The 26,036-nt window shown below is 44.2% G+C and overlaps 1 protein-coding gene across 1 annotated transcript in view; it reads right to left on the bottom strand.

Annotated features, from left to right (window-relative positions):
* B4GALT4 (beta-1,4-galactosyltransferase 4) overlaps positions 1 to 25,355 on the bottom strand; it is a 39,080-nt gene extending 13,725 nt beyond the window's left edge. Inside the window, exons 1-3 of the mRNA XM_065644368.1 lie at positions 25,250 to 25,355; positions 1,778 to 2,257; positions 384 to 616 (exon numbers count right to left, since the gene is read on the bottom strand). Of these exons, the coding sequence (XP_065500440.1) occupies positions 384 to 616; positions 1,778 to 2,045 (501 nt within the window). The 5' untranslated portion in view covers positions 2,046 to 2,257; positions 25,250 to 25,355. The remainder of the gene's footprint in view (positions 1 to 383; positions 617 to 1,777; positions 2,258 to 25,249) is intronic.
* Between the last annotated feature and the right edge of the window lie 681 nt (positions 25,356 to 26,036).

Raw genomic sequence — 26,036 nt, 5'->3', positions numbered from 1 at the left:
CAAAAACCTCCAAATTTAAAGACAGAAAATGCGTCAGCCTAGTTACGTACATGTACACTGCAAGAGAAGCGAGTTGCAGTAGTACGGCAAAACATGCCCACCTTGAATGCTAACTCAGGAACAGTGAGTTACTTGGACTGAGAAACGGACACTGGTTAGAGACACTGTTTGTTAACACTTCCCAGCTTTGCTAACAGTGGCCAAGATCCTGCAGTGCAACCAGCAATGGCTGCATGCACAGCTGCATGCCTCAACAAGCAGAAGTGTCCAAAGCAGGCTTGGAGGGCTCATGTCGGACAGCAGAGGCAGCAGCAAGCCTCTCCTCAAACTCCAGAGCACCAACATCACCCCCACCCAAACACAAGTCTGCACAGTTGCCTCACCTGGTGAATAACGTAGATGCCGTAGTCCAGCTGCTGCCTCTGCAGGAAGGGGTGGAGATGCTCCAAGAGGTACAGCAGATGCTTCTCTCGATTGCGGTGTGGGATGAGGATGGCCACATGCTGCAATGCTGAGCACCCTGTAGGGTGATATCGGCCCTTGGATACCTGAGGGTTCTCCTTTTCAACTTCTTCTAGTGTGAGAGATGCTTTGAAGGTGAGTTTGCTGGCACCTCCTGTCAGAGAAGCATAAGAAGTGTTCCTGAGATGTTTCTGGTTGTGGCTAGTCCAGTCATGTAATGAGACACTCTGTAACCAGCACAAGAAACTCAGGTTCAAGCCCCAATTGGTTTCCCTGCCTTTCCAAGAGAAAAGTACTGCTACAAGGACATTACGAAGGCAGTGGAAGGAGAGGGTATTGAGTGTTTAGTTGCTTAAACTGATTATAGTGATGATAAAAACAAATGTATTAAAAAAAAATATTGAGAGAAGTTCCACTCTGCTGCAGGAGGATTGGTCAGAAACAGCTGCCAAGGCAAAGCAGAGAAGAGCAAAGTGGAAAGAGACATAGAACTGTGGCTGTGAGAAGTCATCTCTGCTTAAAGCATGACAAAAAAAAGCACCACAGGCTTAAGGCTATAAATTTATACAATAAAATTTACCAAGGCTTTCTGTAGCTAAATGAAGTTTTCATCACTTCTCTTGCACTGAGCTATAATTCCAGCCCCTCCAGACTTGGACTCAGCAAACCCATGACAGAAAACCAGGCAACTGTGATGGCTGCAGCCGCAGTGCGTTTGCCTAAGCAAATATGTCTTAGTGTGCAGCTAGACAGGAGCTTTTTTGACTTCATCAGGGAAGAACGAAGAATCCAGCTTCTCAAACAAATCCTTAATCAGGTTCACAAAAAAGGAAGAGGAAGATGACAATGACATGGTACTGCAAAGCAGAAGCCTAGTGCTGCTAGCAACACCGAGACAAAAAAAAAAAAGAAGTGGGCTAATAAAAACGGCCAAGCCAAGGAAACAGTCACCTATTTGAACCTTCATTATAAGTAGTGCTAACCCCAATGCAGCAGTGAAGCCCGTCAGTTGTCAAGACAGACACAAAAATACATCTAATAATGAAAATGCAAAAAATTGAGGAACGGTGAAAAGACTTGTGGTTGAGATAAAGATAGTTTAACTAAATAAATGCAAAAGGCACTCTGTGTCACAAGTAACTTCTTCATCCAGAACTGCTTACTGCAACTGGTTGCATTGTATTTGTTTCACAGGAAAAGTGTCTTAACGGTTAAACAGCTAGGGGAAAAAAAAAAAAAAAAAAAAAAAAATCAAGTCAGCAGTACCAAAGCAGATGTAACTTGTTAGAGAGGAGAGGAAAGCACCATCACTTACGCAGGTACGGAGAAAGAGCTGGGCAGTGCCCCTGGAATGACTTCACCGTGGGAACTTTCACAACTGATTTTATCTTCTCTTCCTTTTGACTGTCCTCCAGGCTAGTTATCTTTCTGAAATCATCCACCATGCTCTTAGGTTTAGTAATTTCCTGTCTGGAGTCCACAAAGTAACTGAACATGGCCCATAGCACCATCAAACACAAAGTGACAAGCACCAACACTTTGAACTTGTAGAAGAGGTGAAAGACATATGAGTTCAAGGCCATGGCTCTCCCTGATCCACAAACTGTTTCCTCTGCTCCACCGCCAAGGCAGGTCACTGCACAGCCAGCGGGGACGCAACCAAAGGTCCCAAGAAGAGCGTCACAGTAAGGAAGGAAGGCTGGAGGTAAGAAGACCTGCCATGCTTCCTGCTCTGTTGCAATTCACGGAGCCACGGTGCTGTTTGCTCTTCAAATGCCAGAAAATACGACTTAACCTGGATGAAGAAAAAAAGGAAGGAGCGAGTTGGTTTGTACTGCCCTCCACTGCTGTGCCTTCACAGATGTCATGAAAAGAACTTATGGCAAAACAAGAAAGAAACAGCACGTGTGAACTACTGGTCATAAACTAAGTCAGTGAACTTTGATTCTAGCTCAGCCACAAACCAGCCGCATGATTTTAGGCAAATCAATTTCCCATTTTGTTCTCCACTCCCAGTCTTTCCCCCACCCCCTCCCTTCAGATCAGAAAGTGCAATCACTACCCCATATTATGTCTGTGTACAGTGCCTGGCAATACACAGGCTTTACTACTTCTATTATTACCAAAATTAACAACGGCTGCAAGACAAAGGATTCTCCTGGCTATAAGTCAAGTCAGCTCCCCCCACCAAAATGAAAACCACATGACTCACTGCAGAATTAAACTGTTTTCTTCTGAAAGAGAGTATTATTGATGCTGCATTGCCCTGCACACCACAGTGTGAACCCCGCAATACTTGACCGGCATCAGAAATTGTTCCCCTGTGTCTGCTGCCTGCGAGTACCACCTTGAGGGTCTTTGCCCTATACTGCCCTCTCACATGTTGCTGCAGGAGGCAAATCTTCCTGCTTTTCAAGGGAAAGGTTCAGTTTTTCAGTATTATGCCTGTGAGGATCTGATCCTTTGTTCTGTTTCCTGCCCTCTTTCAAGAGCTCCATTTTCATACAGCCTTTCACTGCCGTTATAGTATCAAGTTACCATGCTAATATTTCTGTCTGTTATTATCACCTCAGAGCAGAGAAAGAATGAAATTTTAATAAAAGAGAGCTTTGATATGGAAAACACACAAGAAAATTGCAACCTGTGAGAAGAACAAGGACTAAGGCTAAGTGAAGCAAAGGCAGTGATTAAAGACAATGCACACAAAATAGGCTGCATCAGAGGGATGAAACACAAAAACATGGAAGGTTGTTTTATACCAGCTTTCAAAATGCATTTGAGACCCAGGAGAGATATTGCTGGCAAAAGGAATACAGTAACTCTACATTCCCACTAGTTTAGCCCAAGTGTCTTCTGGAAAAGTTTGCTGATTCACAGGGACATTATGGGGGAACCAGACCTAAGACTGACAAGATGAAATACTTGATGTACTGCCAGAATTTCTCAGGGTTTGCTGGGAATGACCAGCAGCTGTCCCTCCCGGCAGGCACTACACAGAGGGGATAATGAGGGGGTAACCTGCTCTCTCCATCCACACGCACCACACAGCGCTGCTCCAAGGACTTGAGAGAGGAGTTTCCAGTGACCTCACCACTGATGGCGAAGGATCTCCACAGCCACCTCGACCACAGAGAAGACAGAAAAAACAAAGAGAGGCTATACCAGAGAAGAGAACATTATTTACAAGGAAAAAAGGGGAGGAAAAAAAAAAAAAAAAAAAAGAGAGAGAGAGGTTCACAAGAAGGGGGAAGGAAAAAAAAAAAAAAAAAAAAAAAGACGTGCAGTCATACCAATAACCACAGTTTTTTGGGTAGTTTTTGCTGGGTTTTTTTTTCCCCTCTCTGGTTTTGAAGAACACAAGGACAGAATCACTGAAACAAACATGAAGAGAAAGCCCAAGTTCCTCTTAATCTTCCTCTCCTTGTCTCCTGGTCCCCAATACCACATTTTCCAATGAATTCTTTCTGTTCTTAGGTAAATTACACTGGAGACCACCTGGGTCTCTGCCTCATTGTTCTAAGAGAGACAGAAAAATTAGCTTAGTGCTCTCATTTACATCCTTTCCCCCTGATTTTCCACATGGGAAATCATCAGAATAGCCTGTACAATACTGACAGCATGGGTCTGTACTACTCTTCAAAGGAAACCTGAAAACGAACAGAACTATATTTTTTTTTCTGTTGATATCCATTAACTCTGTTGTCAGAACAGGAAAGAAAATACCAGCCACAGAGCAACACCTAACATCCAACTGACCTACAAAATAAAGAAATCTACACAGTTCAGGACAACTATAACATTAATAAATAAGTAAAATTTAAAAAGATCAAAAGGATCGGCAAATCTAAGCTGCATGCTAATAGCACATAGTACTTTCTACTGTCAGCTTGTAATAAACAACTGGAAAGCAACTTTGAGGGGCAGTCAGTAACACATTTCACAGATAAGGTAAGCTTGATTACTTATTTCTGAAAGTAATTATTTTTATAATGCTAAAAGGACTAAAACAGTATCCAGCTTATGCGCTATCCTTGGTAGATTCACTTACATACTGGGGTAAAACCATGCCTCCATCACTTCTCTCTCTCCTATACAGGCAACACTGACAACAGAAGAGAGGACTAGAAACCTTTTTCTCCTTCCACCTTATCAGACCTGTTCAATGAATTTTTACTACAGTATCAGCTGGCAGAGGTCTCACATATCCCTAGAGGATCACCGCTCTCCCTGCTGACAGCTACCCCAAGAAGTCACATTTCTGCAAACACTCAATACTCCTTTCACCACAACTGTGGGACAAGCGACATTCAGCCTTAACATCATGCTATGTACCACCACCACTCTGGCAGGCGCAATACAGTCTTGTATTAAAAATACACGGAGAAAACAGTAATGTCTCAGAACCACCACACACAGTCCAGAGGAAGCCCACCCCAAGTATTTTGGGGCACGCTTTCTGAGAATCTGCTCCAAATGCCAGCTGATGCTAACCCTGAGCAGCGTGCACATGAGCCTGTCTGCACCAGCTCACCTGGAAACCTGATCTAGTTGAAGATGTCACTGTTCATTGCAGGGGGGTTGGACTAGATGAGCTTTGAAGGTCCCTTCCAACCCAAACTATTCTGATTCTAATTCTCTTTCTGGTACCTGTCACTCAACCTTTGTTACTTACAGCACAGCGTACACGTACTGACTGAGCACTGGTGACAGTACCACCACCACTGTAAAACCAATTCTCAAGTCTCTGATCCTTCTGCAGTGCTCAGCAACTTTATCCTAAGTATTGCAAACAAGCCTGGACCAGAACGCAACCAGATGGAGCTATTAACAGTGACTAATAGAGAAATGTAGATATCCCAAAGCCTGGAGCTCAATGCAAGAACAGCAAGGATTTGTCCCCCTTATTTATTCCACTCCCCCAAAAGGGGGTCACTTTAAACATACAAACCTTCTTCTGACCTGGTAGCCTTCCTACTGGTTCTGGGTTTAGTGAACAGCTGTCCTAACACACCTTTGGTGGTATTCAGAAGATAATTCATTAATCCAGAGAGACAACAGAGAGGGCAGCAATGGAGGGAGATTCTCCAGCTTCTTATCCTCAAGGCAGACATCTGACACATCTGTTCTACAAAAACTTCATCACCTTTTTAAAAGCATGGTGGTCCTGTGTATTTTAAAACTAGAGGATGAAATGGATGACTCACTCCACTGTTTTTCATACTAAGACTGATCACATTATCTCTAGGGACCTGCAAGATCATAATCTCCATAAACCCCAAATACTGTTTTGTTTTAATGCGTTTGGTTCATTGTTGGTTTTTCTTTTTTGTTGTTGTTTGGTTTTGTTTGTTTGTTTGGTGGGGGTTTTTTGTTGTTGTTTGGTTTGGTTTTTTTTGGGGGGGTGTGTTTTTTTGTTTTAAGTATTCCTGTAGCTGCTGTCAGCAACCAATACTATGTATCCTGGCAGTATTTATTGTGCTTTTCCTCACGACAGCTGTAGGCTATAGCTGAAGTACTGAAACAATATGCAAAATGCACTACTGGGAATGCAGGCAGATGAGGGCAACGGGACTAAGATGTGAAAAAGCAACAGGAAAGGAGGGAAGAGGAAAATCTTAATTAGAGAGAGAAAAAGCACAGTGGAGTTTACTTTGCAGCAAACAGAACACTCCAGTTTACCCAGGAAAACAGATGAGAGTAATCACTGTTTCACAATTTAAAAAATTAATCAAAAAGTTTAAATTCGGCTCAAGCAGAAAATGGGTTAAACCTAGTTAAGAATCTCCCCATGTTTCTAGAATCAATTCAAACACGCTCCACCACAGGCATGGAGGAAACCCCCCTGACTAAACAGGAAAATAAAAAGTAAGTAGAAGGAAATTAAATGGGAAAACTACATGAATGGAAGACAAAAATGCTGAGATTTTCAATTGAAGTTCAAGAAGGATAGGGAACTGCTGGAGAGAGTCCAGCGCAGGGCCACAAAGATGATTAAGGGAGTGGAGTATCTCCCTTATGAGGAAAGGCTGAGGGAGCTGGGTCTCTTTAGCTTGGAGAAGAGGAGACTGAGGGCTGACCTCATTAATGTTTATAAATATATAAAGGGTGGGTGTCACAAGGATGGAGCCAGGCTCTTCTTGATGACAACCAACAGTAAGACAAGGGGTAATGGGTTCAAGCTGGAACACAAGAGGTTCCACTTAAATTTGAGAAGAACCTTCTTCTCAGTGAGGGTGACGGAACACTGGAACAGGCTACCCAGGGGGGTTGTGGATTCTCCTTTTCTGGAGACATTCAAAACCTGCCTGGACACCTTCCTGTGTAACCTCACCTAGGTGTTCCTGCTCTGGCAGGGGGATTGGACTAGATGATCTTTTGAGGTCCCTTCCAATCCCTAACTTCCTGTGATTCTGTGATATATTTTGTCTCAGCAATGACTTTTATTTCCTACATTTTGCTGAGTCTTGCTGACAGACGTGCTGTAATAATATAAATTAGCGGCAATAGCGCCCAAGAGGTGATGGCAGAAATATCATATTGATACAGTTTGAGTTAAATAATTCCATTTCTGAGCTCAACTAATGAGTAGTAAGCAGGATAACCTTTGGTTTTGACTATTGCCAGCTGAAACATCGGTGTGTGCCTTTCAGCCCAGCATTTCACATAGGAAGAGGCGATCGACTCCACGCCTCAAGACTGCTTCCGATAAAAAAGAAAGAAGGGTAATTGTGGTAGGCAATTCCCTTCTGAGAGGGACAGAAGGCCCGATATGCAGAGCTGACCCTCAGCATCGGGAAGTTTGTAGCCTACCTGGAGCTCGGATCAGGGACATCGCCAGGGCCCTCCCCAAACTGGTGCGCCCAACGGACTATTATCCCCTACTGATCTTCCAGACAGATGGGGAGGAAGCGGCATCCCGTAGTCTGAGGGGAATGAAGAGAGACTTCAAGGCCTTGGGACAAATGGTGAAAGAGTCTGGGGCTCAAGTTATCTTCTCTTCCCTCCTTCCATTTTCGGATGATGATGTGGGACGGAATAGAAAAATTGAGTCCGTAAATGATTGGCTTCGGGACTGGTGTTACAGGCAGGGCTTTGGGTTCTTTGATAACGGCTGGTTTTATAAGACACCAGTCCGGTCAGTGATATGTGGGAAAGGTTTATCCCACAGGGGTAAAAAGATGCTGGGACAGGAATTAGCAGGGCTCATTTGCAGGGCTTTAAACTAGATTTGAAGGGGGATGGGGTTGTAGCTGGTCTTGCATCAGTGGGGCAGCACACTGGAATCAATAAAGACCGGGAGGCCCCCCAGGCCCCTAGGGTGAAATCGGTGTACTCGGCTCGCTCCCTGAAATGCCTGTACACCAATGCGCGCAGCATGGGGAATAAGCAGGAGGAGTTAGAAACCTGCGTTCGGTCAGGAGATTATGATCTGGTGGCAATTACAGAGACATGGTGGGACAGCTCACATGACTGGAATGTGGTCATGGATGGCTATGCCCTTTTCAGGAAAGACAGGCCAGCCAGGCGAGGTGGTGGAGTTGCTCTTTACGTGAGAGAGCAACTACAATGTATAGAGTACTGTCCAGGTGCGGTTGAGGAGCGAGTTGAGAGTCTGTGGGTGAGAATTAAGGGGCAGGCTGGCAGGGGTGACACTGTTGTGGGAGTCTATTACAGGCCACCAGATCAGGGTGAGGAAGTTGATGAGGCCTTCTATGGGCAGCTGAGCGTGGCCTCACAGTCACAGGCTCTGGTTGTTATGGGGGATTTTAACTACCCTGATGTTTGCTGGAAGGACTACTCAGCCAGCCAGCCTCAGTCTAGGAGGTTCCTCCAGTGCATTGACGATAACTTTCTGATGCAAATGGTGGAGGAGCCGACTAGGAGAGGTGCGCTGCTGGATCTCGTCCTCGCTAACAAGGAGGGTCTGGTCGAAGCAGTAAAGGTGGGGGGCTGCCTTGGTTGCAGTGACCATGAGATGGTGGAGTTCAGAATCTCCTGTGGTGGGAGCAGAATACCGAGCAGAATTGCAACCCTGGACTTCAGCAGGGCCGACTTTGGCCTTTTCAAACAGTTGCTGGAGGGAATCCCGTGGGCAAGGCTGCTTGAAGGTAAAGGTGCCCAAGATAGCTGGTTAACATTCAGGGACTGCTTCTACCAAGCTCAAGATCAGTGCATCCCGACGCGCAGGAAGTCAAGGAAGGGAGCCAGGAGACCTGCGTGGTTAAACAGGGAACTGCTGGGCAAACTCAAGTGGAAGAGGAGGGTTTACAAATCATGGAAGGAGGGGCTGGCCACTTGGGAAGAATATAAGGCTGTTGTCAGAGGATGTAGGGAGGCAACTAGGAAAGCTAAGGCCTCCTTAGAGTTAAACCTGGCGAGAGGGGTCAAGGACAACAGGAAGAGGTTCTTCAAATACATGGCAGATAAAACTAACACCAGAGGCAATGTAGGCCCACTGATGAACGGGGTGGGTGCCCTGGTGACAGAAGATACAGAGAAGGCAGAATTACTGAATGCCTTCTTTGTCTCTGTCTACTCTGCCGGAGGCTGTCCTGAGGAGCCCCGTACCCCTGAGGCCCCAGAGGAAGGCAGGACAATGGAGGAGTCTGCCTCAGTTGATGAGGACTGGGTTAGGGAGCAATTAAGCAATCTGGACATCCATAAATCCATGGGTCCAGATGGGATGCACCCGCGGGTGCTGAGGGAGCTGGCTGAAGTCATTGCTGGACCGCTCTCCATCATCTTTGCCAAGTCTTGGGAAACGGGAGAGGTGCCTGAGGACTGGAGGAAAGCAAATGTCACTCCGGTCTTCAAAAAGGGCAAGAAGGAGGACCCGGGCAACTATAGACCGGTCAGCCTCACCTCCATCCCTGGGAAAGTGATGGAACACCTTATCCTTGGTGCCATCTTAAGACATATCAAGGATAAGAGGGTCATCAGGGACAGTCAACATGGCTTCACCAAGGGGAAGTCGTGTTTGACCAACCTCATAGCCTTTTATGAAGACGTAACAAGGTGGATTGACGATGGCAGAGCAGTGGATGTGGTCTACCTTGACTTCAGCAAAGCATTTGACACCGTCTCCCACAGCATCCTCACGGCAAAACTGAGGAAGTGTGGACTGGATGATCGGGTAGTGAGGTGGACTGCAAACTGGCTGAAGGAGAGAAGCCAGAGAGTTGTGATCAATGGGGCGGAGTCTGGTTGGAGGCCTGTATCTAGTGGAGTGCCTCAAGGGTCAGTTCTGGGACCAATACTGTTCAATATATTCATCAATGACTTGGATGAGGGAATTGAGTGTACTATCAGCAAGTTTGCTGATGACACCAAGCTGGGAGGAGTGGCTGACACGCCAGAGGGCTGTGCTGCCATCCAGCGAGATCTGGACAGGCTGGAGAGTTGGGCGGGGAAAAATTTAATGAAATATAACAAGGGGAAATGTAGAGTCTTGCATCTGGGCAGGAACAACCCCAGGTTCCAGTACAGGTTGGGGAATGACCTATTAGAGAGCAGTGTAGGGGAAAGGGACCTGGGGGTCCTGGTGGACAGCAGGATGACCATGAGCCAGCACTGTGCCCTTGTGGCCAAGAAGGCCAATGGCATCCTGGGGTGTATTAGAAGGGGGGTGGTTAGTAGGTCCAGAGAGGTTCTCCTTCCCCTCTACTCTGCCCTGGTGAGACCTCATCTGGAATATTGTGTCCAGTTCTGGGCCCCTCAGTTCAAGAAGGACAGGGAACTGCTGGAGAGAGTCCAGCGCAGGGCCACAAAGATGATTAAGGGAGTGGAGCATCTCCCTTATGAGGAAAGGCTGAGGGAGCTGGGTCTCTTTAGCTTGGAGAAGAGGAGACTGAGGGGTGACCTCATTAATGTTTATAAATATGTAAAGGGTGGGTGTCACGAGGATGGAGCCAGGCTCTTCTCGGTGACAACCAACAGTAAGACAAGGGGTAATGGGTTCAAGCTGGAACACAAGAGGTTCCACTTAAATGTGAGAAGAAACTTCTTCTCAGTGAGGGTGACAGAGCACTGGAACGGGCTGCCCAGGGGGGTTGTGGATTCTCCTTCTCTGGAGACATTCAAAACCCGCCTGGACGCCTTCCTGTGTAACCTCACCTAAGTTTTCCTGCTCTGGCAGGGGGATTGGACTAGATGATCTTTTGAGGTCCCTTCCAATCCCTAACATTCTGTGATTCTGTGATTCTGTGATTACTTCCTAGTTAGCTCTCATATGAGATAAAGGTGTTTGCAGGACAGAAGTGATTCTGAACCACAGCTTTGTTCAATTTCAGCTTAGTTGCTTCGGACTCCGATTCACAACTGTAGCAACTGGGCAAACAATGGTCCAAAATGCTTTACCCTATTAGCCCACTGTGTATCATCACTGAAAAAACAGGGATTCAAATAAAGAGAAAATATCTACCACTCCTCCACCAGTTTATACTCTGCAATAGTTGCATATGGGAAATCAGTAATAAGCTACATTAATGATCAGAGAACAGTAAAGACTGTGGACCTCATAGGTAATAAAGGCCTGTAATGATTAAATCAAAGACCTTATAATATGCTCATGTGAACTCTACTTGCAAGTTTCTATGGAATAACCTAAATGGCAGCCTTTCATAGCCTCTCGGTTACTATTCAGCAGGTGAAGCACTTCCTCCAAGTGGAGGTAATCTCTCCACGATAAACCAAGAGTATTGCAGCACAAACATGGTGCATTGGGAGAGAATTACCTTCTCCACCACCCAACCCAAATGAGTTATAGATTAATCCAGGCTGAAAAGGAGAACATAAAGTTCAGATACTGAACTTAATGTGCAGGGAATGACTATCAACAGGTGTTTGCTAAAAATCAATGTATTAAATTCATAGCCTCCCACTTTATCAGAAGTGGACTACATTCTTAAAAAATAAGTTAAGACAGTTGCTTATCTCTGATGCACAGATTAGTGGAAATGGGCTGTCCTCCCAAGGAGCTCTTTTTCCCCACAAATAAAAAATTAAAAACGAACTATCCATGGAAAAAGACATAATTGAAACACCAGGAAGCAATTGGTAGTATTAGTCACAAGCGCAAGCTTCTGAAATACTTATTTTGCTTGTTTGGTTGGTTTTAAATAACAGGAAGAGCACACAGGTGTAAAATTGCTAAAGTACAAGGATGTTAAACTATGAACTCTGAACTTCCTGCACCAACCTTATTTCTGCTCTCCTCCCCTCCTATTCAGTTAGGTGAAATCTCACAAATATCGATTTCCTTTGTCAGCCTCGCAAGATTCCTTTATAATCAGATGCTACCGCAAGTTCACAGTACTTGCATCTGACAAATACAATCAGACTGTATTACTGTCTGTGTGAATTATTTCACATAACTAAAACTACATCTTCACTGAGTTCTATGGCAGCGTCAGAATGTTGCTCTTGCTTAAAATACACTTGAGCACTTCAACAGAGCAGCATAAATTTGCATGCATGATCACAATTAGTCACTGTCAACTCATCACAACACACACAGAAGGGCATAATCCATGTTTCACAAACTTGCAGCTTGGTATTTTTATGTTTTCTATGGAGAATACAGTATGTCATTCAAAATGTGGTAAGCATGGAGATATTTGGGGTATTTTAAATGGAAAACCATACATGAATCAATTTACTCATCAATTTACCTTATGTTATTACTTCGTGCATTAAAAGGTGTTCATTTTTTCTCTCCAAGATACAAGAATGGCACGTGCACAGAAGTGTCTGTGATTCTACTAACTAATGATAAAGAACTGTACCCTTAGGAATGATTGCGACTGAGAAACACAGTGAAAAGCTGTCACTTTTATGACCCCCACTGAAGATGGAGAACTCGTGAACTTAAGAGGAAAGTATCTGGAAATAAAAGGACGAGCAAGAGGTTAAGCCTCAATAAAAACTCCCCTGTTAGAGAAACGAACTTGATCATTGCCTCTCTGGAGAATGTTGCTTTACCGCTTCACGCTAAGAACTCTTTATTTGAAAAAGTGATCTCTCACCAGCAAGCTTAAAATACATGGGTTGCTAACTCAGGCAGCTAACCCAGAGTCAAGAACATCAGCATTTGGGCCTTGTTAAAGAAAAAACAAACAAACAAAACCACCAAACCAAAACAAAAAACCCCCGTCAACCTCCCCCAAAACACCAACCACCACAAAAATCAGACTATAAAAGTCAGAGTTGTAACGCATCCATAAAATCATTAGTAATGGAGTAGCCTTAATAAAATACTGACCAGATTAGTAAAGCAGAATTTACTTCAACCTTAAAAAAGCCCAACAGTCACTCTGCAATTCACATGAAATAATGGAGCAGATGCTCTGCACTTCATAACTTCCAATCAGATAAAATTAAACCCAGGACTGTGCCCAGACAGCTTCTGGATATCCCCAAAGATGGAGACTCCACAGCCTCTCTGGTCAACCTCTGCCAGGACTCAGGGATTGTCACAGTAAAATAAGCGTTTCCTAATGTGCAGATGGAACCTCCTATATTTCAGCTGTGCCTATTGCTTGTGGTCCTGTTACTGGGCACCACTGAGAAGAGCCTGGCCCCATTCTCTTTGCATTCTCTCTTCAGGTTTTTCTACACACTGAGAAGTTCTTCCCTGAGCCTTCCCTTCTCCAGGCTGAACAGTCCCAGCTCTTTCAGCATTTCCTCACAGGAATGATGCTCCAGTCCCTTCATCATCTTCATGGCCCTTTATTGGGCTCTCTTCAATATAGCCATGTCTCTCTTGTACTGGGAAGCCCAGAAATGGACACAGGACTCTAGGTATAACCTCATTAGTACAGAGCAGAAGGGAAAGATAACCTCCCTCAACCTGCTGGCAATACTTTGGGGGTTGTTCCTCCCTCTGGATGGCAACATGACCCTCTAGTGTATCTGCCACTCTTCACAATTTGGTGTAGTCTCCAAACTTGCTGAGCATATAGTCTTCCCCATCATCTAGATCATTAATGAAGCTGTTAAACAGGACTGGACCTGGTATTGACCCCTGAGGTACACTAGTTACTGGCCTCCAACTAGACTTGATGCCACTGACAACCAGCCTGTGGGCCCAGCTGTTCAGCCAGTTTTCAGTCCACTTCACTGCTTATCCAGCCCACACGTCAACAGCTTCTCTATGATGATCTTATGTGAGACAGTGTTAAAAGGCCTTCCTGAAGTCCAGGCAGACAATATCCACTGCTCTTCCCTTGTCTACCAAGCCAGTCATTTCATCATAGAAGGTTATCAAGCTGGTCAAGCATGACTTGCCCTTGGTGAATCCAAGTTGACTACTCCCAATGATTTTCTTGTCCTTCATGTGCTTGGAAATGCTCAGCTGCCCCATCACCTTCTGAGGTATTGAGGTGAGGCTGATCAGCCTATAGTTCCCTGGATCAGACTTTTTGCTCTTCCTGAAGACAGCAGTGACATTTGATTTCCTTCAGGCGCTTCTCCCAGTCACCACGATTGACCAAAGATTTTTTGAGAGTGGCCTTGCAATGACATAAGTCAACTCGCTCTGCACTCATGGGTGTATCCTGTGTATATCCAGTTCGCTTAAGTATTCCCTGATCTCTAAAGCAATCCTTTTCCACCAAGGGTACATCTTCCTTGCTCCAGCCTTTCCTCCTGGTCTCTAGGACCTTGGATTCCTGAATCCCAGTCCTGCTAGTAAAGACTGAGGGAAAGAAGGCATTCAGTAGCTCAGCCTTTTCCATGTCCTGCATAACCAAGTCTCCAGTCTCACTGAGCAATGGGCCCATCTTGCTTTTGTTACTTATGTACTTCTAAGAAAGAAGCCCTTCTTGTCATCTTTGATATCCCTAAACCATGGTTGATATATTGGTTGAGGGGAGTGAAAAAAAGACCACGCAGTCAGACATTAAAATATATCCAAACAATAATGCAATTAAATACTAAACAAAACAATAATCCTCAAGACGCTGAAAATGTGGTTCTTCCTTCTTCTATACTTTGTAACTCAGGGTGACTATCCCTCAAATACAGGAGGGAAAACGTGCGGTGCAACTAAGCCCTTCTTCTAGCTCTCAAACCTCTCTCTAGCTAGATCTGACCTTCATCAAAGGTACCAAGAAAACTTCACGGGAACAAAAAGTGCAACTCTTCTTGTGAAATAAATTCTCAGTGAAGCATAACCAGACCTAGTTTAGAAAGTTACAGCTGACTGCAAGGGCACAGCACTTCAGGCCACAAAGTTAAACACACCATGGTATCCTTTTTAAAAAATTCATTAAAAAAAATTAAACAGAAAAACCAGTTATCCAAATGTGACATCAGCCAGAATTCCTAAATGAATGAAAAACGAGAAAGGTCTCCATCTATATGCAGACATACACCTAGATAGACACTACAAATACACTTCCAAATACATCCATAATCATATTGACCCACATAAATACTGCATGGTCTGCATTCACCAACATCGTATCTGTACTGATAACTGTGTCTGTGCTCTGCAGCTGTCTGCCAACTCAAGTTCTGTAGCCTGCCACGCTTTTTGAAACATATGCCAGACCCTACTTGGTTGCTCCAAGGTTCCTAGCACTGTCCATAATAGGCTACCTGTGGGAACTGATGAGAAATGCAGTGCTGTATGACTCCTCTATGAACAGGGGCGTTCAGTTCTGATCCTTGAGCCTGTTGGTACAAACATGAAGCCCTAACTTAACCCCCCTCTATGCAGGCAGCCCAAAATCATACGCAGGGTTCCAGCATGGACAAGACTTCTTCCTAAGCTAACCAGAAGGATCAGAGCCATCCCTTTTCATTCAGGGTTTTCCCAAACAGAAACACACATGCACTGGAGTCCGACATACTGTATGAACACAGAGCAAGCGAGCAACATCCATGCAAGCTGGTTCCCCACTCAAGGGCTGCAGGGTCAATCTACCCATATGCACTGGGCATCTGTCCAGCCTCCTGACTGAAGCCACTAGCATTACTAAGCTCAGAGGTACTGAGAAACTCTACAAAAATATTCTTTTTCATCTAAGCAAAATTCCTAGGTAGACAAAGACAATAAGAGAAGAAAGATGGATTATTGGCAGCCCTGATCTAGATATTAGTGAAGGAAAGTAACCTTATAAACAAAACTTTATATACAATTTGAGCTGATAAAAACTCATTATTTTTCAAACACTTATTTTTCCCCAAAAATATTTGAGATAAAAATTGTCATTATAACCATGGTAAAGCCTAGTTTCACGTGATTACTTATTGAAAAATGTTAAACAGAAAAAAAAAAAATAGCGAGAAGACACTTTCTACCTAAATTTTATTTTTCCTATGTTTGTATTTAAAACAATTCACCATGGATGGAACATGTGCTGAAGAATCTCCAGAGAGATACTTTCATTTGATGCATGGAAAATTCATATTTAATTTACACAGACCACTTCTGACTCTACCTGTTTCACACTGACAATAAGGACAGGTTTCTTTTGTGCAAGCTTATGCACGAATTTCAAAGACAGCAGAACAGGTTCAGCAGCAAGAAAGATTCACTTCAACCTAACTTTAAAAAACTCTCATGAGACTGTCTCAATGAGACTGCATTTATCAGCTCTGTACTATGCAGACTGTTATTTAGTATTTTATCTAGGCCCAAATCAAAAGCAGCAGTGGGTTAGCTCTGGGAGTATCATGAAGAAGTATAGCAATCGTCTTCATTAAACCCTCCAAGAAAGAAATAAATTCTTTACAACTGACAAGGTTGAAAGATCACTGTATAGCATCGGCTTTTCTATGCAAAACAGTTCAAGTCCTCAAGTTTCACAAGAGTCTAAACCTGAACCTTTCACAGGCATTTCCTTCATTTCAGCAGATTAGTTTTTAGTAGGGCATTGAGCTAACAGTTTTTAACACTTCCTTTATACAATATTTTTATAATCCTATTACCTCTTCCTACTAGAAAAACCAAAAAAAACCAACCAAACCACCAAATGCACTGAGAAATGAAGTCATAGGCTATTAAAAAAAGAAAGAAATCCAGTCCTCAGACAAACACCCTTTCCACTCCACTTTCTACCACACCTTCACAATTTCAAGCCAAATGAATCAAGTGGATTAAACCACTGACTGCTGCCATATCCCCCCTTCCCATAGAAGTTACTCCAAGAAGTATGGAAAGTGCTACGCAACCGGCAGATATTTTTCATACAGGAAACCCCACGTCATAAAGAGACCTCTGTTACCTTTCACATGCTGCAGGAAAGAGTCCACACACACAAAAAAAAAAAAAAAAAGAAGCCAACACATCCCAACACATCTGACTTTTCCCCAGCCCTAAGAGGGTCCCTACTGCCATCTCGCACACCCGTCCCTCTGCTCCTGTCTCAGCCCAGGACAGCAGATTCTCTCCTGTCCTCCTGGTGCAGCAGAACCAGCACTGCGGCACTCAGGCATATCTCAGCAGAGCACTGTGCTGGGGGCAATGCTGCATACAAATAATTATCATAACAAACCATCTCATTAGAAACAAAGGCTCAAGCCTTTGCTCCTAAAAGCAAACCACAATTTCTGTCGGAACTCTTATTTGGAGATTTTTAAGGTTAGACATGCCATTCTTCCTACACAGATCAAGCTGCCCTCCTGTCCCTACCCATGGAGAAGTCCAGGTGCTCCCGCTGCAGTGCCCTCCATTATTGCCCAGGCATACCTGCTGATGACAGTGCAGCACAAACAGAAGTGTGTATTTTATGCAAGGGTCTTCCAACCAGCCTGGCTTACTGACCAGTCTTTTCACAAAAGGTAACACCATTACAAGGTCATCGCTTGCTGGTGTGTTTTCCACCACTTTGCCTCACAGTGCTCCTCTACCGGCCTTGCAGAATCAGCAGGATGGAAACAACAGAGGTGTCCCTTTGACATCTTGCCCTTCGGGGGCCCTCCGAGGCTACCAGGGCAGCAGCACCACAGCGTCAGCCACGTTGGCCGAGCTCCGGTACAGCACACAGCTGCCAGGAAGAGTTTTATTCTCAACCTGCCTAAGCCTCCTCCTTAGCTGCTATATATTAAGCTGACAAACACACTTCCTTCCCTAGAGTTGCACCTACATTAGAGGAATTTACAAACGCACCTGTGTCAGGAAAGGGGTGTGATTTTCTTATGCTTCCAGTCAACATACAGATTATGATAAAACACCCTAGAAAGGACTGAGGACTCACAGGGTATGTGGCTAACACAGATTGTATTAGAGGTGGGGAGAGAAAGGATAGCTACAGCCCCATGACAAGTGTTAATTTCCTGTAACTCAAATCTATTTGAACTCTTTGTGCAACACGTACATTCCAAGCTGGCAGATATTTCAAAGCTTCCCCAGGAGCCTACGCCTACAAAGGTTGTATTTATTATAAGGACTATGCAGAAGTTTTGGGGAGAAAAAAACCACTTAGTTTCAGACAGTAGTGTGGAAAAAACCTGTAGGACTACTGTGTGTTTCAACTGGTCAGCCACAAAAAAATCAAACCAGCCTGGATCTCGACTGTCAGCATCTCACCTTCCTCGTTGCTCCAGTCCCCAAACTGTACTTTCTCTGCACCACCACCAGCTCTCATGCAAACATGGGGTTTGTGGATCAGGAGGTGAGCGGTATTTCTAGCAACTTTCTGTGATCTTCTGCCTACCCTTCCCATTGAAGAATGTCAGAAGACCTGGTACAAGTACCTCCAGAAAAACAGTACCTCAGCTTTCAGTTTAATAAGAATGATTATTTTAGAAGGATAATAATATACTTCCAGGCAATACCTGGTAGCATTTCACAAACTGTCTCAAACCAGATAATTTTAAAGAGGAAATGTACAAGTTAGAAAGCAACAGACCAACGTGCGTTTGTGGGGCCTGACCAGAATAACAGCTGTTGCCAGCTAAAACATTCCAGTTGTGCGGAGAATACACACAGATGTGCTGGCTCCACACTCTTCTTGCTATTTATTACTTGATAACTGCTTGATAGTCACTGCAAAAGAAGAAAAGTACTGGCAGCTCCAAATCCCTGAACTACGAAGTAACAAAGAATATGTAACACACCAGGAAATAACCTAGATATTTATCTTACATAACTTACTGTCTCAGTGTGTGTGGACATCATAGAGGAAGCGATTGCAACGGATATAAATTAGGAAAAGCTTGACAAGCAAATAGAGTAAATTGATTTCGTACAAAAAGAACTTCATAGCAGAAAAGGACTGAAAGAGGACCCTCCATACATCTTTAACTCTGACATGCAGGATGGAGAATAGGAGCATTTCACCTATCACTAACTGGGACACCATTGTTCTTTCATCCAATGTTACCGCAAACAGGGAGTGCTACTCCTCTGTTCAAACCTGCTTTGGTTTATGACCAAAGAGCTGAACAACTTGCTCCATAGGGAATGCAATGGACAAAAGCAGGAGCCCCTGACCACTGGTCTGCATGAAGTCCACTATCCTTTGGATGTGTGTCACTGATCTCCTGGCTGGCAGACACCCACCCAGTCACTCCCTCACTTCCCCCCTCCCCAACAGGACAGAGAGAGACAATAAGATGAAAAACCTCATGGATCAAGATAAAGACAAGGAGATCACTTACCAATTACCATCATAGGCATGACTTAGGGAAAAATTAATTTATTGTCAATTAAAAATAGAGTAGGACAGTCAGAGACTAAAACCTACAATGCTTTCACACTACTCCTTTCTTCCTAGGCTCAACTTCACTCCTTCATTCCCACCTCCTCTAATCCCCAGCCCACAACAGTGCAGGGGGCTGGGGAATGGTGGTCAGTCCGTAATAGCTCCACTCCGCCACTCCTTCCTCCTCACATTTTTCCCCTGCTCCAGTGTGAGTCTGTCTCACGGGGTACAGCCCTTCATAACCTGTTTCCAGCATGGGTCCCTTCCACATGCCACAGCTCCTGCCAGAAAATCTGCTCCTGCATGGGCTCCTCTCCACAGGCTGCAGCCCCTTCAGGGGGCATCCAACTGCTGCAGTATGGGGTTGTCCATAGGCTGCAAGGTGGATATCCACTCCATACCAGTGAGTGCCTCCTCTCCTCCTACCTTGGTGCTCACAGAGCTGTTTCTTTCTTTTTCCACCCCCCCTTCTTTTTTTTTTTTTTCCTTTCCCTCTTGCTCTCTCCTTTCTCAAAGCTGCTGCACAGCATTTTGCCTTTTCTTAAACACCGAAGTTTCCCCGAGGTACCACAAGATGGGCTGGCGGGCTCAGCCTTGGCCAGTGGTGGGTCCATTTTGGGGCTGGCTAGAACTGGCTGTGTTCAGCACAGATGCAGCCCCTGGCTGCCCCTGCACCACCACCCCTGCTGCCAACACCTTGCCACCTACACTCAATACAGCATTTCATTAGCTGAAGTGAAATACTGACTTAAAAGTGTTTTAAAAGATCCAGCATGTTGCTTGAAATATATGGCTTTTTAATGACTACCCGTACTTGTTTTCTGAGAATGTGGGTCATTTTCTGACTACTAGTACACCCAGGTGACAGTCTCCACCCTGTACCTCCAGCCACAGCGTGCACCCATGAGCTATACCCATGGGCTTCATTGTCCTCTGCTGACGTCCAAAATACTAACTACAGACTTCTACTACCTCAGATTAACTGACTGACACTTGCTGACTGTTCATCTAGACCAGGAATGTCAAACTCTTTTTCACCTCCTTCTACTCCTACATTTATACAGTCCTAAAATTACATTCGGCCCTTTGAAGGCAACCGCGAGGCTGATGTGGCCTCTGGTGAAAATTAGTTTCATACCCCTGATCTAGACAGTCACTGCTACATGGCATTACTATTCCACTATAGCTACGCAAATCCATCTTCAGGTAGACAAACCTGAGGCAACAGTTTCACCCATGGAGAAGAAATTTCAGTTGACATTTTCATTTAATACAGGACCCTAGAGGAATCTTGGCTTTAGCATTACTCTTGTTCCAGTGGTGTACATTTATCTCAAATACTAGGTAGTGGATACACAGCTACTTTTAACATTTCCAGACAACTTAGTGAGCAAGTAGCAGACATTTTTGTCACATTTCACTTATAGAACAGAGGTCCAACTCCTGGCAAATACTCAATGCCTAAAACATCACATTAAGATGTCTGAGACTACCAAAGGAAAAGCTTATGTTTTAGTTACTAAACAAGTACAGAGCCTTTGCTGCAAATGACAAAACACATCATTACCAAGCACAGGCCAATGGAGCAGGTGCTCCTCCAATACTCTGGCAGAGTTTTCACTTTCCTAAGATGTAACAAACTCTGATTTTTATGCTAGGAAATGCAATTTAATGTCTTCAGGCCAAGAAATGCATTTATGAATGGCCTCTCTTGTTACACAACTACAGCCGAGCCACTGACCTCACTGTAAAAGATACAGCACTGTCAGGCTGAGTGAAGTCAAAGAGACGAGCAAGGCATACAGCAAACAGTACTGGCACAGCCTGTACTACCTAACTGCTTATCACGGAAATATCTTTTAAAGAAACACAACATATTTTAAAAACACCTTCCCCTCAAGGTCAGTGGAATGTCCTGAAAAAGCACATGATAAAACAGATTTCTGTGAACACAAGAATCTCATGTATAATGGAAAGCTAAAGTCATGATTCAAGTCAGCAATATCCTATCTTTTTCTGGCAGCTGCTGCATTGCTGGAGTGGCATCAGTCAGTATGGATGCCAGATGTCAGAGACTTTGCGCCTTTGGCCAGAAATGTGTTGAGGTTTTTTTGTCAATTCCCCACTTAACTCCTGTACAAAAAATAACATCTGAGAAAAACACTACATTACAACAGTGCACATTCTTATTTCAGCTTTAAGTACTTCACAATACATTTTTAAACCAAAATGTCAAATGCAGACAGCTAACGCAATACTGGACAGAAGCTGGGGTAAGTATAGACCTGTGGCTACTTAACACATTTATAATTTTCAGTTTACAAGTATCTATGAACAAAGTTATAAAAAAATGAAAACTAATAAGTTGTACATGTATTATGAAAGCATAGCTAAAACCAGAATTCCATTATTTGTTTCTCATGGAGGTACTTCAACTTGAGAACTGCAGCAATCACATTCTAGTTGAAGCTTCCCTAGGCATGAACAGATTTTTTTTTTTTTTTAACATTTTTACAGTCTTATCTCAGTAAGGATTACAAATTGTCAGTGCCCAGTACAAAGACATCAGTCAAGAAACTGTGTAGATGGCATGACTTTGTTAAGCTATTAAATGATTTTCAATCAATCTGCAGATGGATTTTTATGAAGGAGGAAAGTTTCAGACATACAGTTTAAGAGCTCCCACATCCTTTGAAGTGTTACAGCCTAGAACAGTGTTTGACAGAATTCGAAACGGTTCCAACAACTCCAGTTCAACCTAGCAACAACCAATTTTAGAGTCACTTCCATGAGCATTTGATTAAAAACATAAGCCTGAGAATCAGGATACTATTAAACCTTTTGAACAAGCAGCTCAGTAAAATTTTGAGCAGTGGGAGACAGTGCATGACTCTTCCTCACACTCCATTACTAATTTCTTATCCCCATCTCGCCAGATCTTGCTGGGGAGTCTGAAGAACTGAAGGTGAGATGTTATGTGGACTCCCTCTCTCCTGTTCCCTCAGGGTTAAATTGTTTCTGTCCCTCTACAACCTCCTCTTCGCTCAAACAGCCTCAGGCTCTCTTTCCAGGAACAACAGAGAAGGTGAGGGGGATGATACTTAACTCAGAAGCAGACTAGGGGAAAATGGCTACTTTCCAGCCCTTCACTTCTCATTACTGTGCAAGTATTAACCTCTCCCCATCTCACTAATGAATAAAATTAGTTGCAAGAGTTCAGAAGTAAACTGCAGGACTGAAGACTGAGGGGGACACCAGAGTAGCACTGAATGCCCCAGCAACATTGGATCCTAACATTTTGCTATTATTTATCATAGAATCATTTCAGTTGGAAGAGACCCTCAGGATCAAGTCCAACCATAACCTAACTCTAGCACTAAACCATGTCCCTAGGAACCTCGTCTAAATGCCTTTTAAACACCTCCAGGGATGGCGGCTCCACCATTTCCCTGGGCAGCCTGTTCCAATGCCTGACAACCCGTTCCGTGAAGAATTTTTTCCTAATATCCAATCTAAACCTTCCTTGCCACAACTTGAGGCCATTTACTCTTGCCTTATCATCTGCTGCTAGGGAGAAGAGACCAACACCCTCCATGCTACAACCTCCTTTCAGGTAGTTGTAGACAGCGATCAGGTCTCCCCTCAGCCTCCTTTTCTCCAAGCTAAACAGCCCCAGTTCCCTCAGCCGCTCCTCATCAGACTTGTGCTCCAGACCCCTCACCAGCTTTGTTGGCCTCCTCTGAACTCTCTCTAGTACCTCAATGTCTTTCTTATAATGAGGGGCCCAAAACTGAACACAGCATTATAATTGTACACATTTAGAATCATCATGATACCTGTTAAAAGGATTATTTGAATTATAATGCATGACAGCTTTATCCCACAATTCACTGCCTGACAAATAAATATTACCCACTTGTTGCACTCAGCAGTAGCACTGCACATATGCTAAAAAATATTTAAGGACACCAATATAACACAATGATAGCTGTAAGACATGTTACTGTAGGTATGCCAAAGCACTTCCAACAGGAAAAACAAAACAAAACAGAGGCACAACACTTAAAAAATAAACCTAAATATGTTAAAAACTACAAAGAAAAAAGTGATGGAAGCTCTCTTGCATTGTTTACAAAATTTTCAAGGTCCTATTTATACACAGCACAAAAAACACAGTCTTTGAAGCAAAAAATGGCTAGCCCATTTGCACACCTGCTGGGTGTCTTCTGGACTACCTATTTGCCTAAACAAGCAGGTTTTTCACTGAACTCTTGCATCAAAGCAGGCAGTAATTCAACCAGGCTTCAGAATCTCCAGGCATACCGCCTTCAAACTAGCAGACTCCAGGTTCACCAGACTCACTCTCGCAACTTAGATTTAGGATCACATAATAAAAAAATAGAAATCAAGTACCCATCAACTTCTTCTCTTTTAAATAATATGTAGGAAAAAATAGAATGTGGCAACTCAAACCAGAGAGAAAAAGAAAAACCCTAAGCCTTCCAAAGTTGAAGTAACAAATTTCTAACTTCCAACTGAAAAGTATTTGTGAAAAATGAAATACAGCTGTTACAAAGATGACGAGGAAATACCTACACAAATCGAAAACATAATTAATCATACTTATGAAAGTGTTTATCAAGAAAACTCATTTTCAGTAACAGGATGTTGGATGACAGGTGATATACTTCACAGTGTTAAAGAAATGTTCACGAAACATTATATAAATTGAATAGTGACAGAATAATGCAAAAAGCTGAAGAAATGCTTTTTGGTATTCTAAATTTAATCAGAGCATTTGTAATTTATGAGAGAAGACTTACAGAATCATCACGGAGTTGCAGAAAAAAAAATCTTAGGAGAAAGAGCATCTCACATAACTACCAACCTTACTGATTAAAAGTGTAAATATTTACAGCTAAAGAATGTAAACAGATCATAATGTTTCTTTGTTCTGGTTTTTTTTTTTTTATGTTAGGCATCTCAATGACATCAAACTTTCACTTTCCTTTTCTCTAATCCTCTCTGTTGAAAACTGAGCTCTTCCAAACTGACTCAGCTGTCCCTTGGGAATTTCCTTCGCTGTTAAGTGAAAGGGTAGAAAGAGTGTTAAATTGACAAGAAATCTTCATTGTTAACTCTGTGAGACAAGCAGGTATTAGTAAGAAATCAAACATATGTATTCTCCTTTCTGACTATTACTACCATAGTGCTGTGAAAATCTTAAGTCTACAGAGTTTCCAGTCATGTCAGAACTATATCTGCTCAAGTATTCCATTTAGTAGCCCATTTCTGCATCCCCTCCAGACCTGCAAACACATTTCCATCACCACTAGCCCACCTAGGGCATTTTCATGAAATGAGGGCTCTCATGAACCTCTGCAAGTCTCCTCTCAAGCATTCTGATCACTTTTGGCTCCTCCAAAATAACATCTAGAACAATGAGTCAAGAAGTCTATATCTCATCAGTGAGAAAATTTTAGTTAACAGCATCACTTGCCTGTGCTCCAGTTTCTCCATGTGTGAAATGGAAAAAATAAGAGGTACTTTATTTACTTTTCCATAAAACCACTAAAAATCTTTAGTTAAAGTAAAAATACCAGTGCCCTCTCTCTGTCCTCCTGAATTGTGATCTCTGAGCCTGACACAGTAAGTACTTCTACCTGGTACGTAACTTTTAGATATGCAACTGCTCCCAATTATACCAGCAACACTACACTGGAATGAAAGTATGTTCCAGTGGACTTATTTACAGGGTCACATCCCCAAGTCCTGCCTTTGATGTTCATGAGACATCACTGCAGAGGGATTACCTGCATATACAGGGGACTGCCTAAAAGCAAAGGGGCACAGAAGGCAAACCAAAGTTTCCTCCATGTACCAGACGCTCAGTATATGAGGCACAGATAAGCAAACCCCTTTCGCTCTTTCCGCTGAGGATTTAAAAGTGAAACACCGTCCGGAAGCTTGTTATCCCCACCACTCACTTCCACCCTTTTACCCCTCCCTCCACAATTTAACCCAGTCCCAAAGCCCCGCTCTCTCCCGTACTCCCACTCTCGCCGCCGCAGCGCAGCTCCCCTCCACCCGCTCCCCGCTGCGCTCCCCTGCTCATTTCAACCCACGCCCGTACTTACGGGGCCCACACGGCCCGGGCGCCTCTCCCGCCGCGGGGCCCCAGGGACACCCGGCCCCCTGCCGCCGCGGCCGCGCGCCACCGGCCAACCGCCGGCCCCGGCCATCCGCCGCCTCCGCGCGCAGGCGCCCTCCCCTCACCGCCCACAGCTGCCGCGGCGGCTGAGGAGGGAGGAAAGGGGGCGGGAGGGAGGAAAGGGGGCGGGAGGGAGGAAAGGGGGCGGGAGGGAGGGGAGGCGGTGCCGTCTGTGTGCACATACGCAGGCACGTCGCAAGAAGAGCGAGAGGCCACGAATGCACTGCAAAGAGCGAGTTTTATGTTAGTTACCTCTCTACTGGGGGATCTCCGAAGTCGCACCTGAGCTCCCAGGCAGAGGTGACACCAGCGGGGACGCAGGCGCTGGTGAGTTCAGCCCTGCTGGAAGATCGCTGCGCCTGCTGAGCTCGCCTGCGTTTCAAGGCTTCAGGCAGGCGCAGCCTCCCGCTCTTTCCCACAACAGAGCAGGAATCTCAGACATAGTGATAAGGTGCCCGGAGTTTCTCACAGGCCTATGTTATCTAACACAGAGGTTCTACTCATCAAGCACACAAGGCCAATAAAACAATTAGTGTGATGTGTGTGCTTTTTCTACAGGCAGATGCAAGTCACTTTGCAGCGTATTTACATTTAACTAACCTCCTCGCCAACCTTGCGCTATATTCCCATACAGTGTCCTTCCCGAAGGAAACGGGGGAGGGGTGTGACGAGCCGCAGTCGGCCCTTACGCGCCCGTAGCGCGGCGGCAGCAC

This window comes from Caloenas nicobarica, chromosome 1 (genome assembly GCF_036013445.1).
Source record: "Caloenas nicobarica isolate bCalNic1 chromosome 1, bCalNic1.hap1, whole genome shotgun sequence".
NCBI lineage: Eukaryota > Metazoa > Chordata > Aves > Columbiformes > Columbidae > Caloenas > Caloenas nicobarica.
Note: the sequence above shows the minus strand (reverse complement) of the source record. Positions and strands in the feature narration are given on the sequence as shown.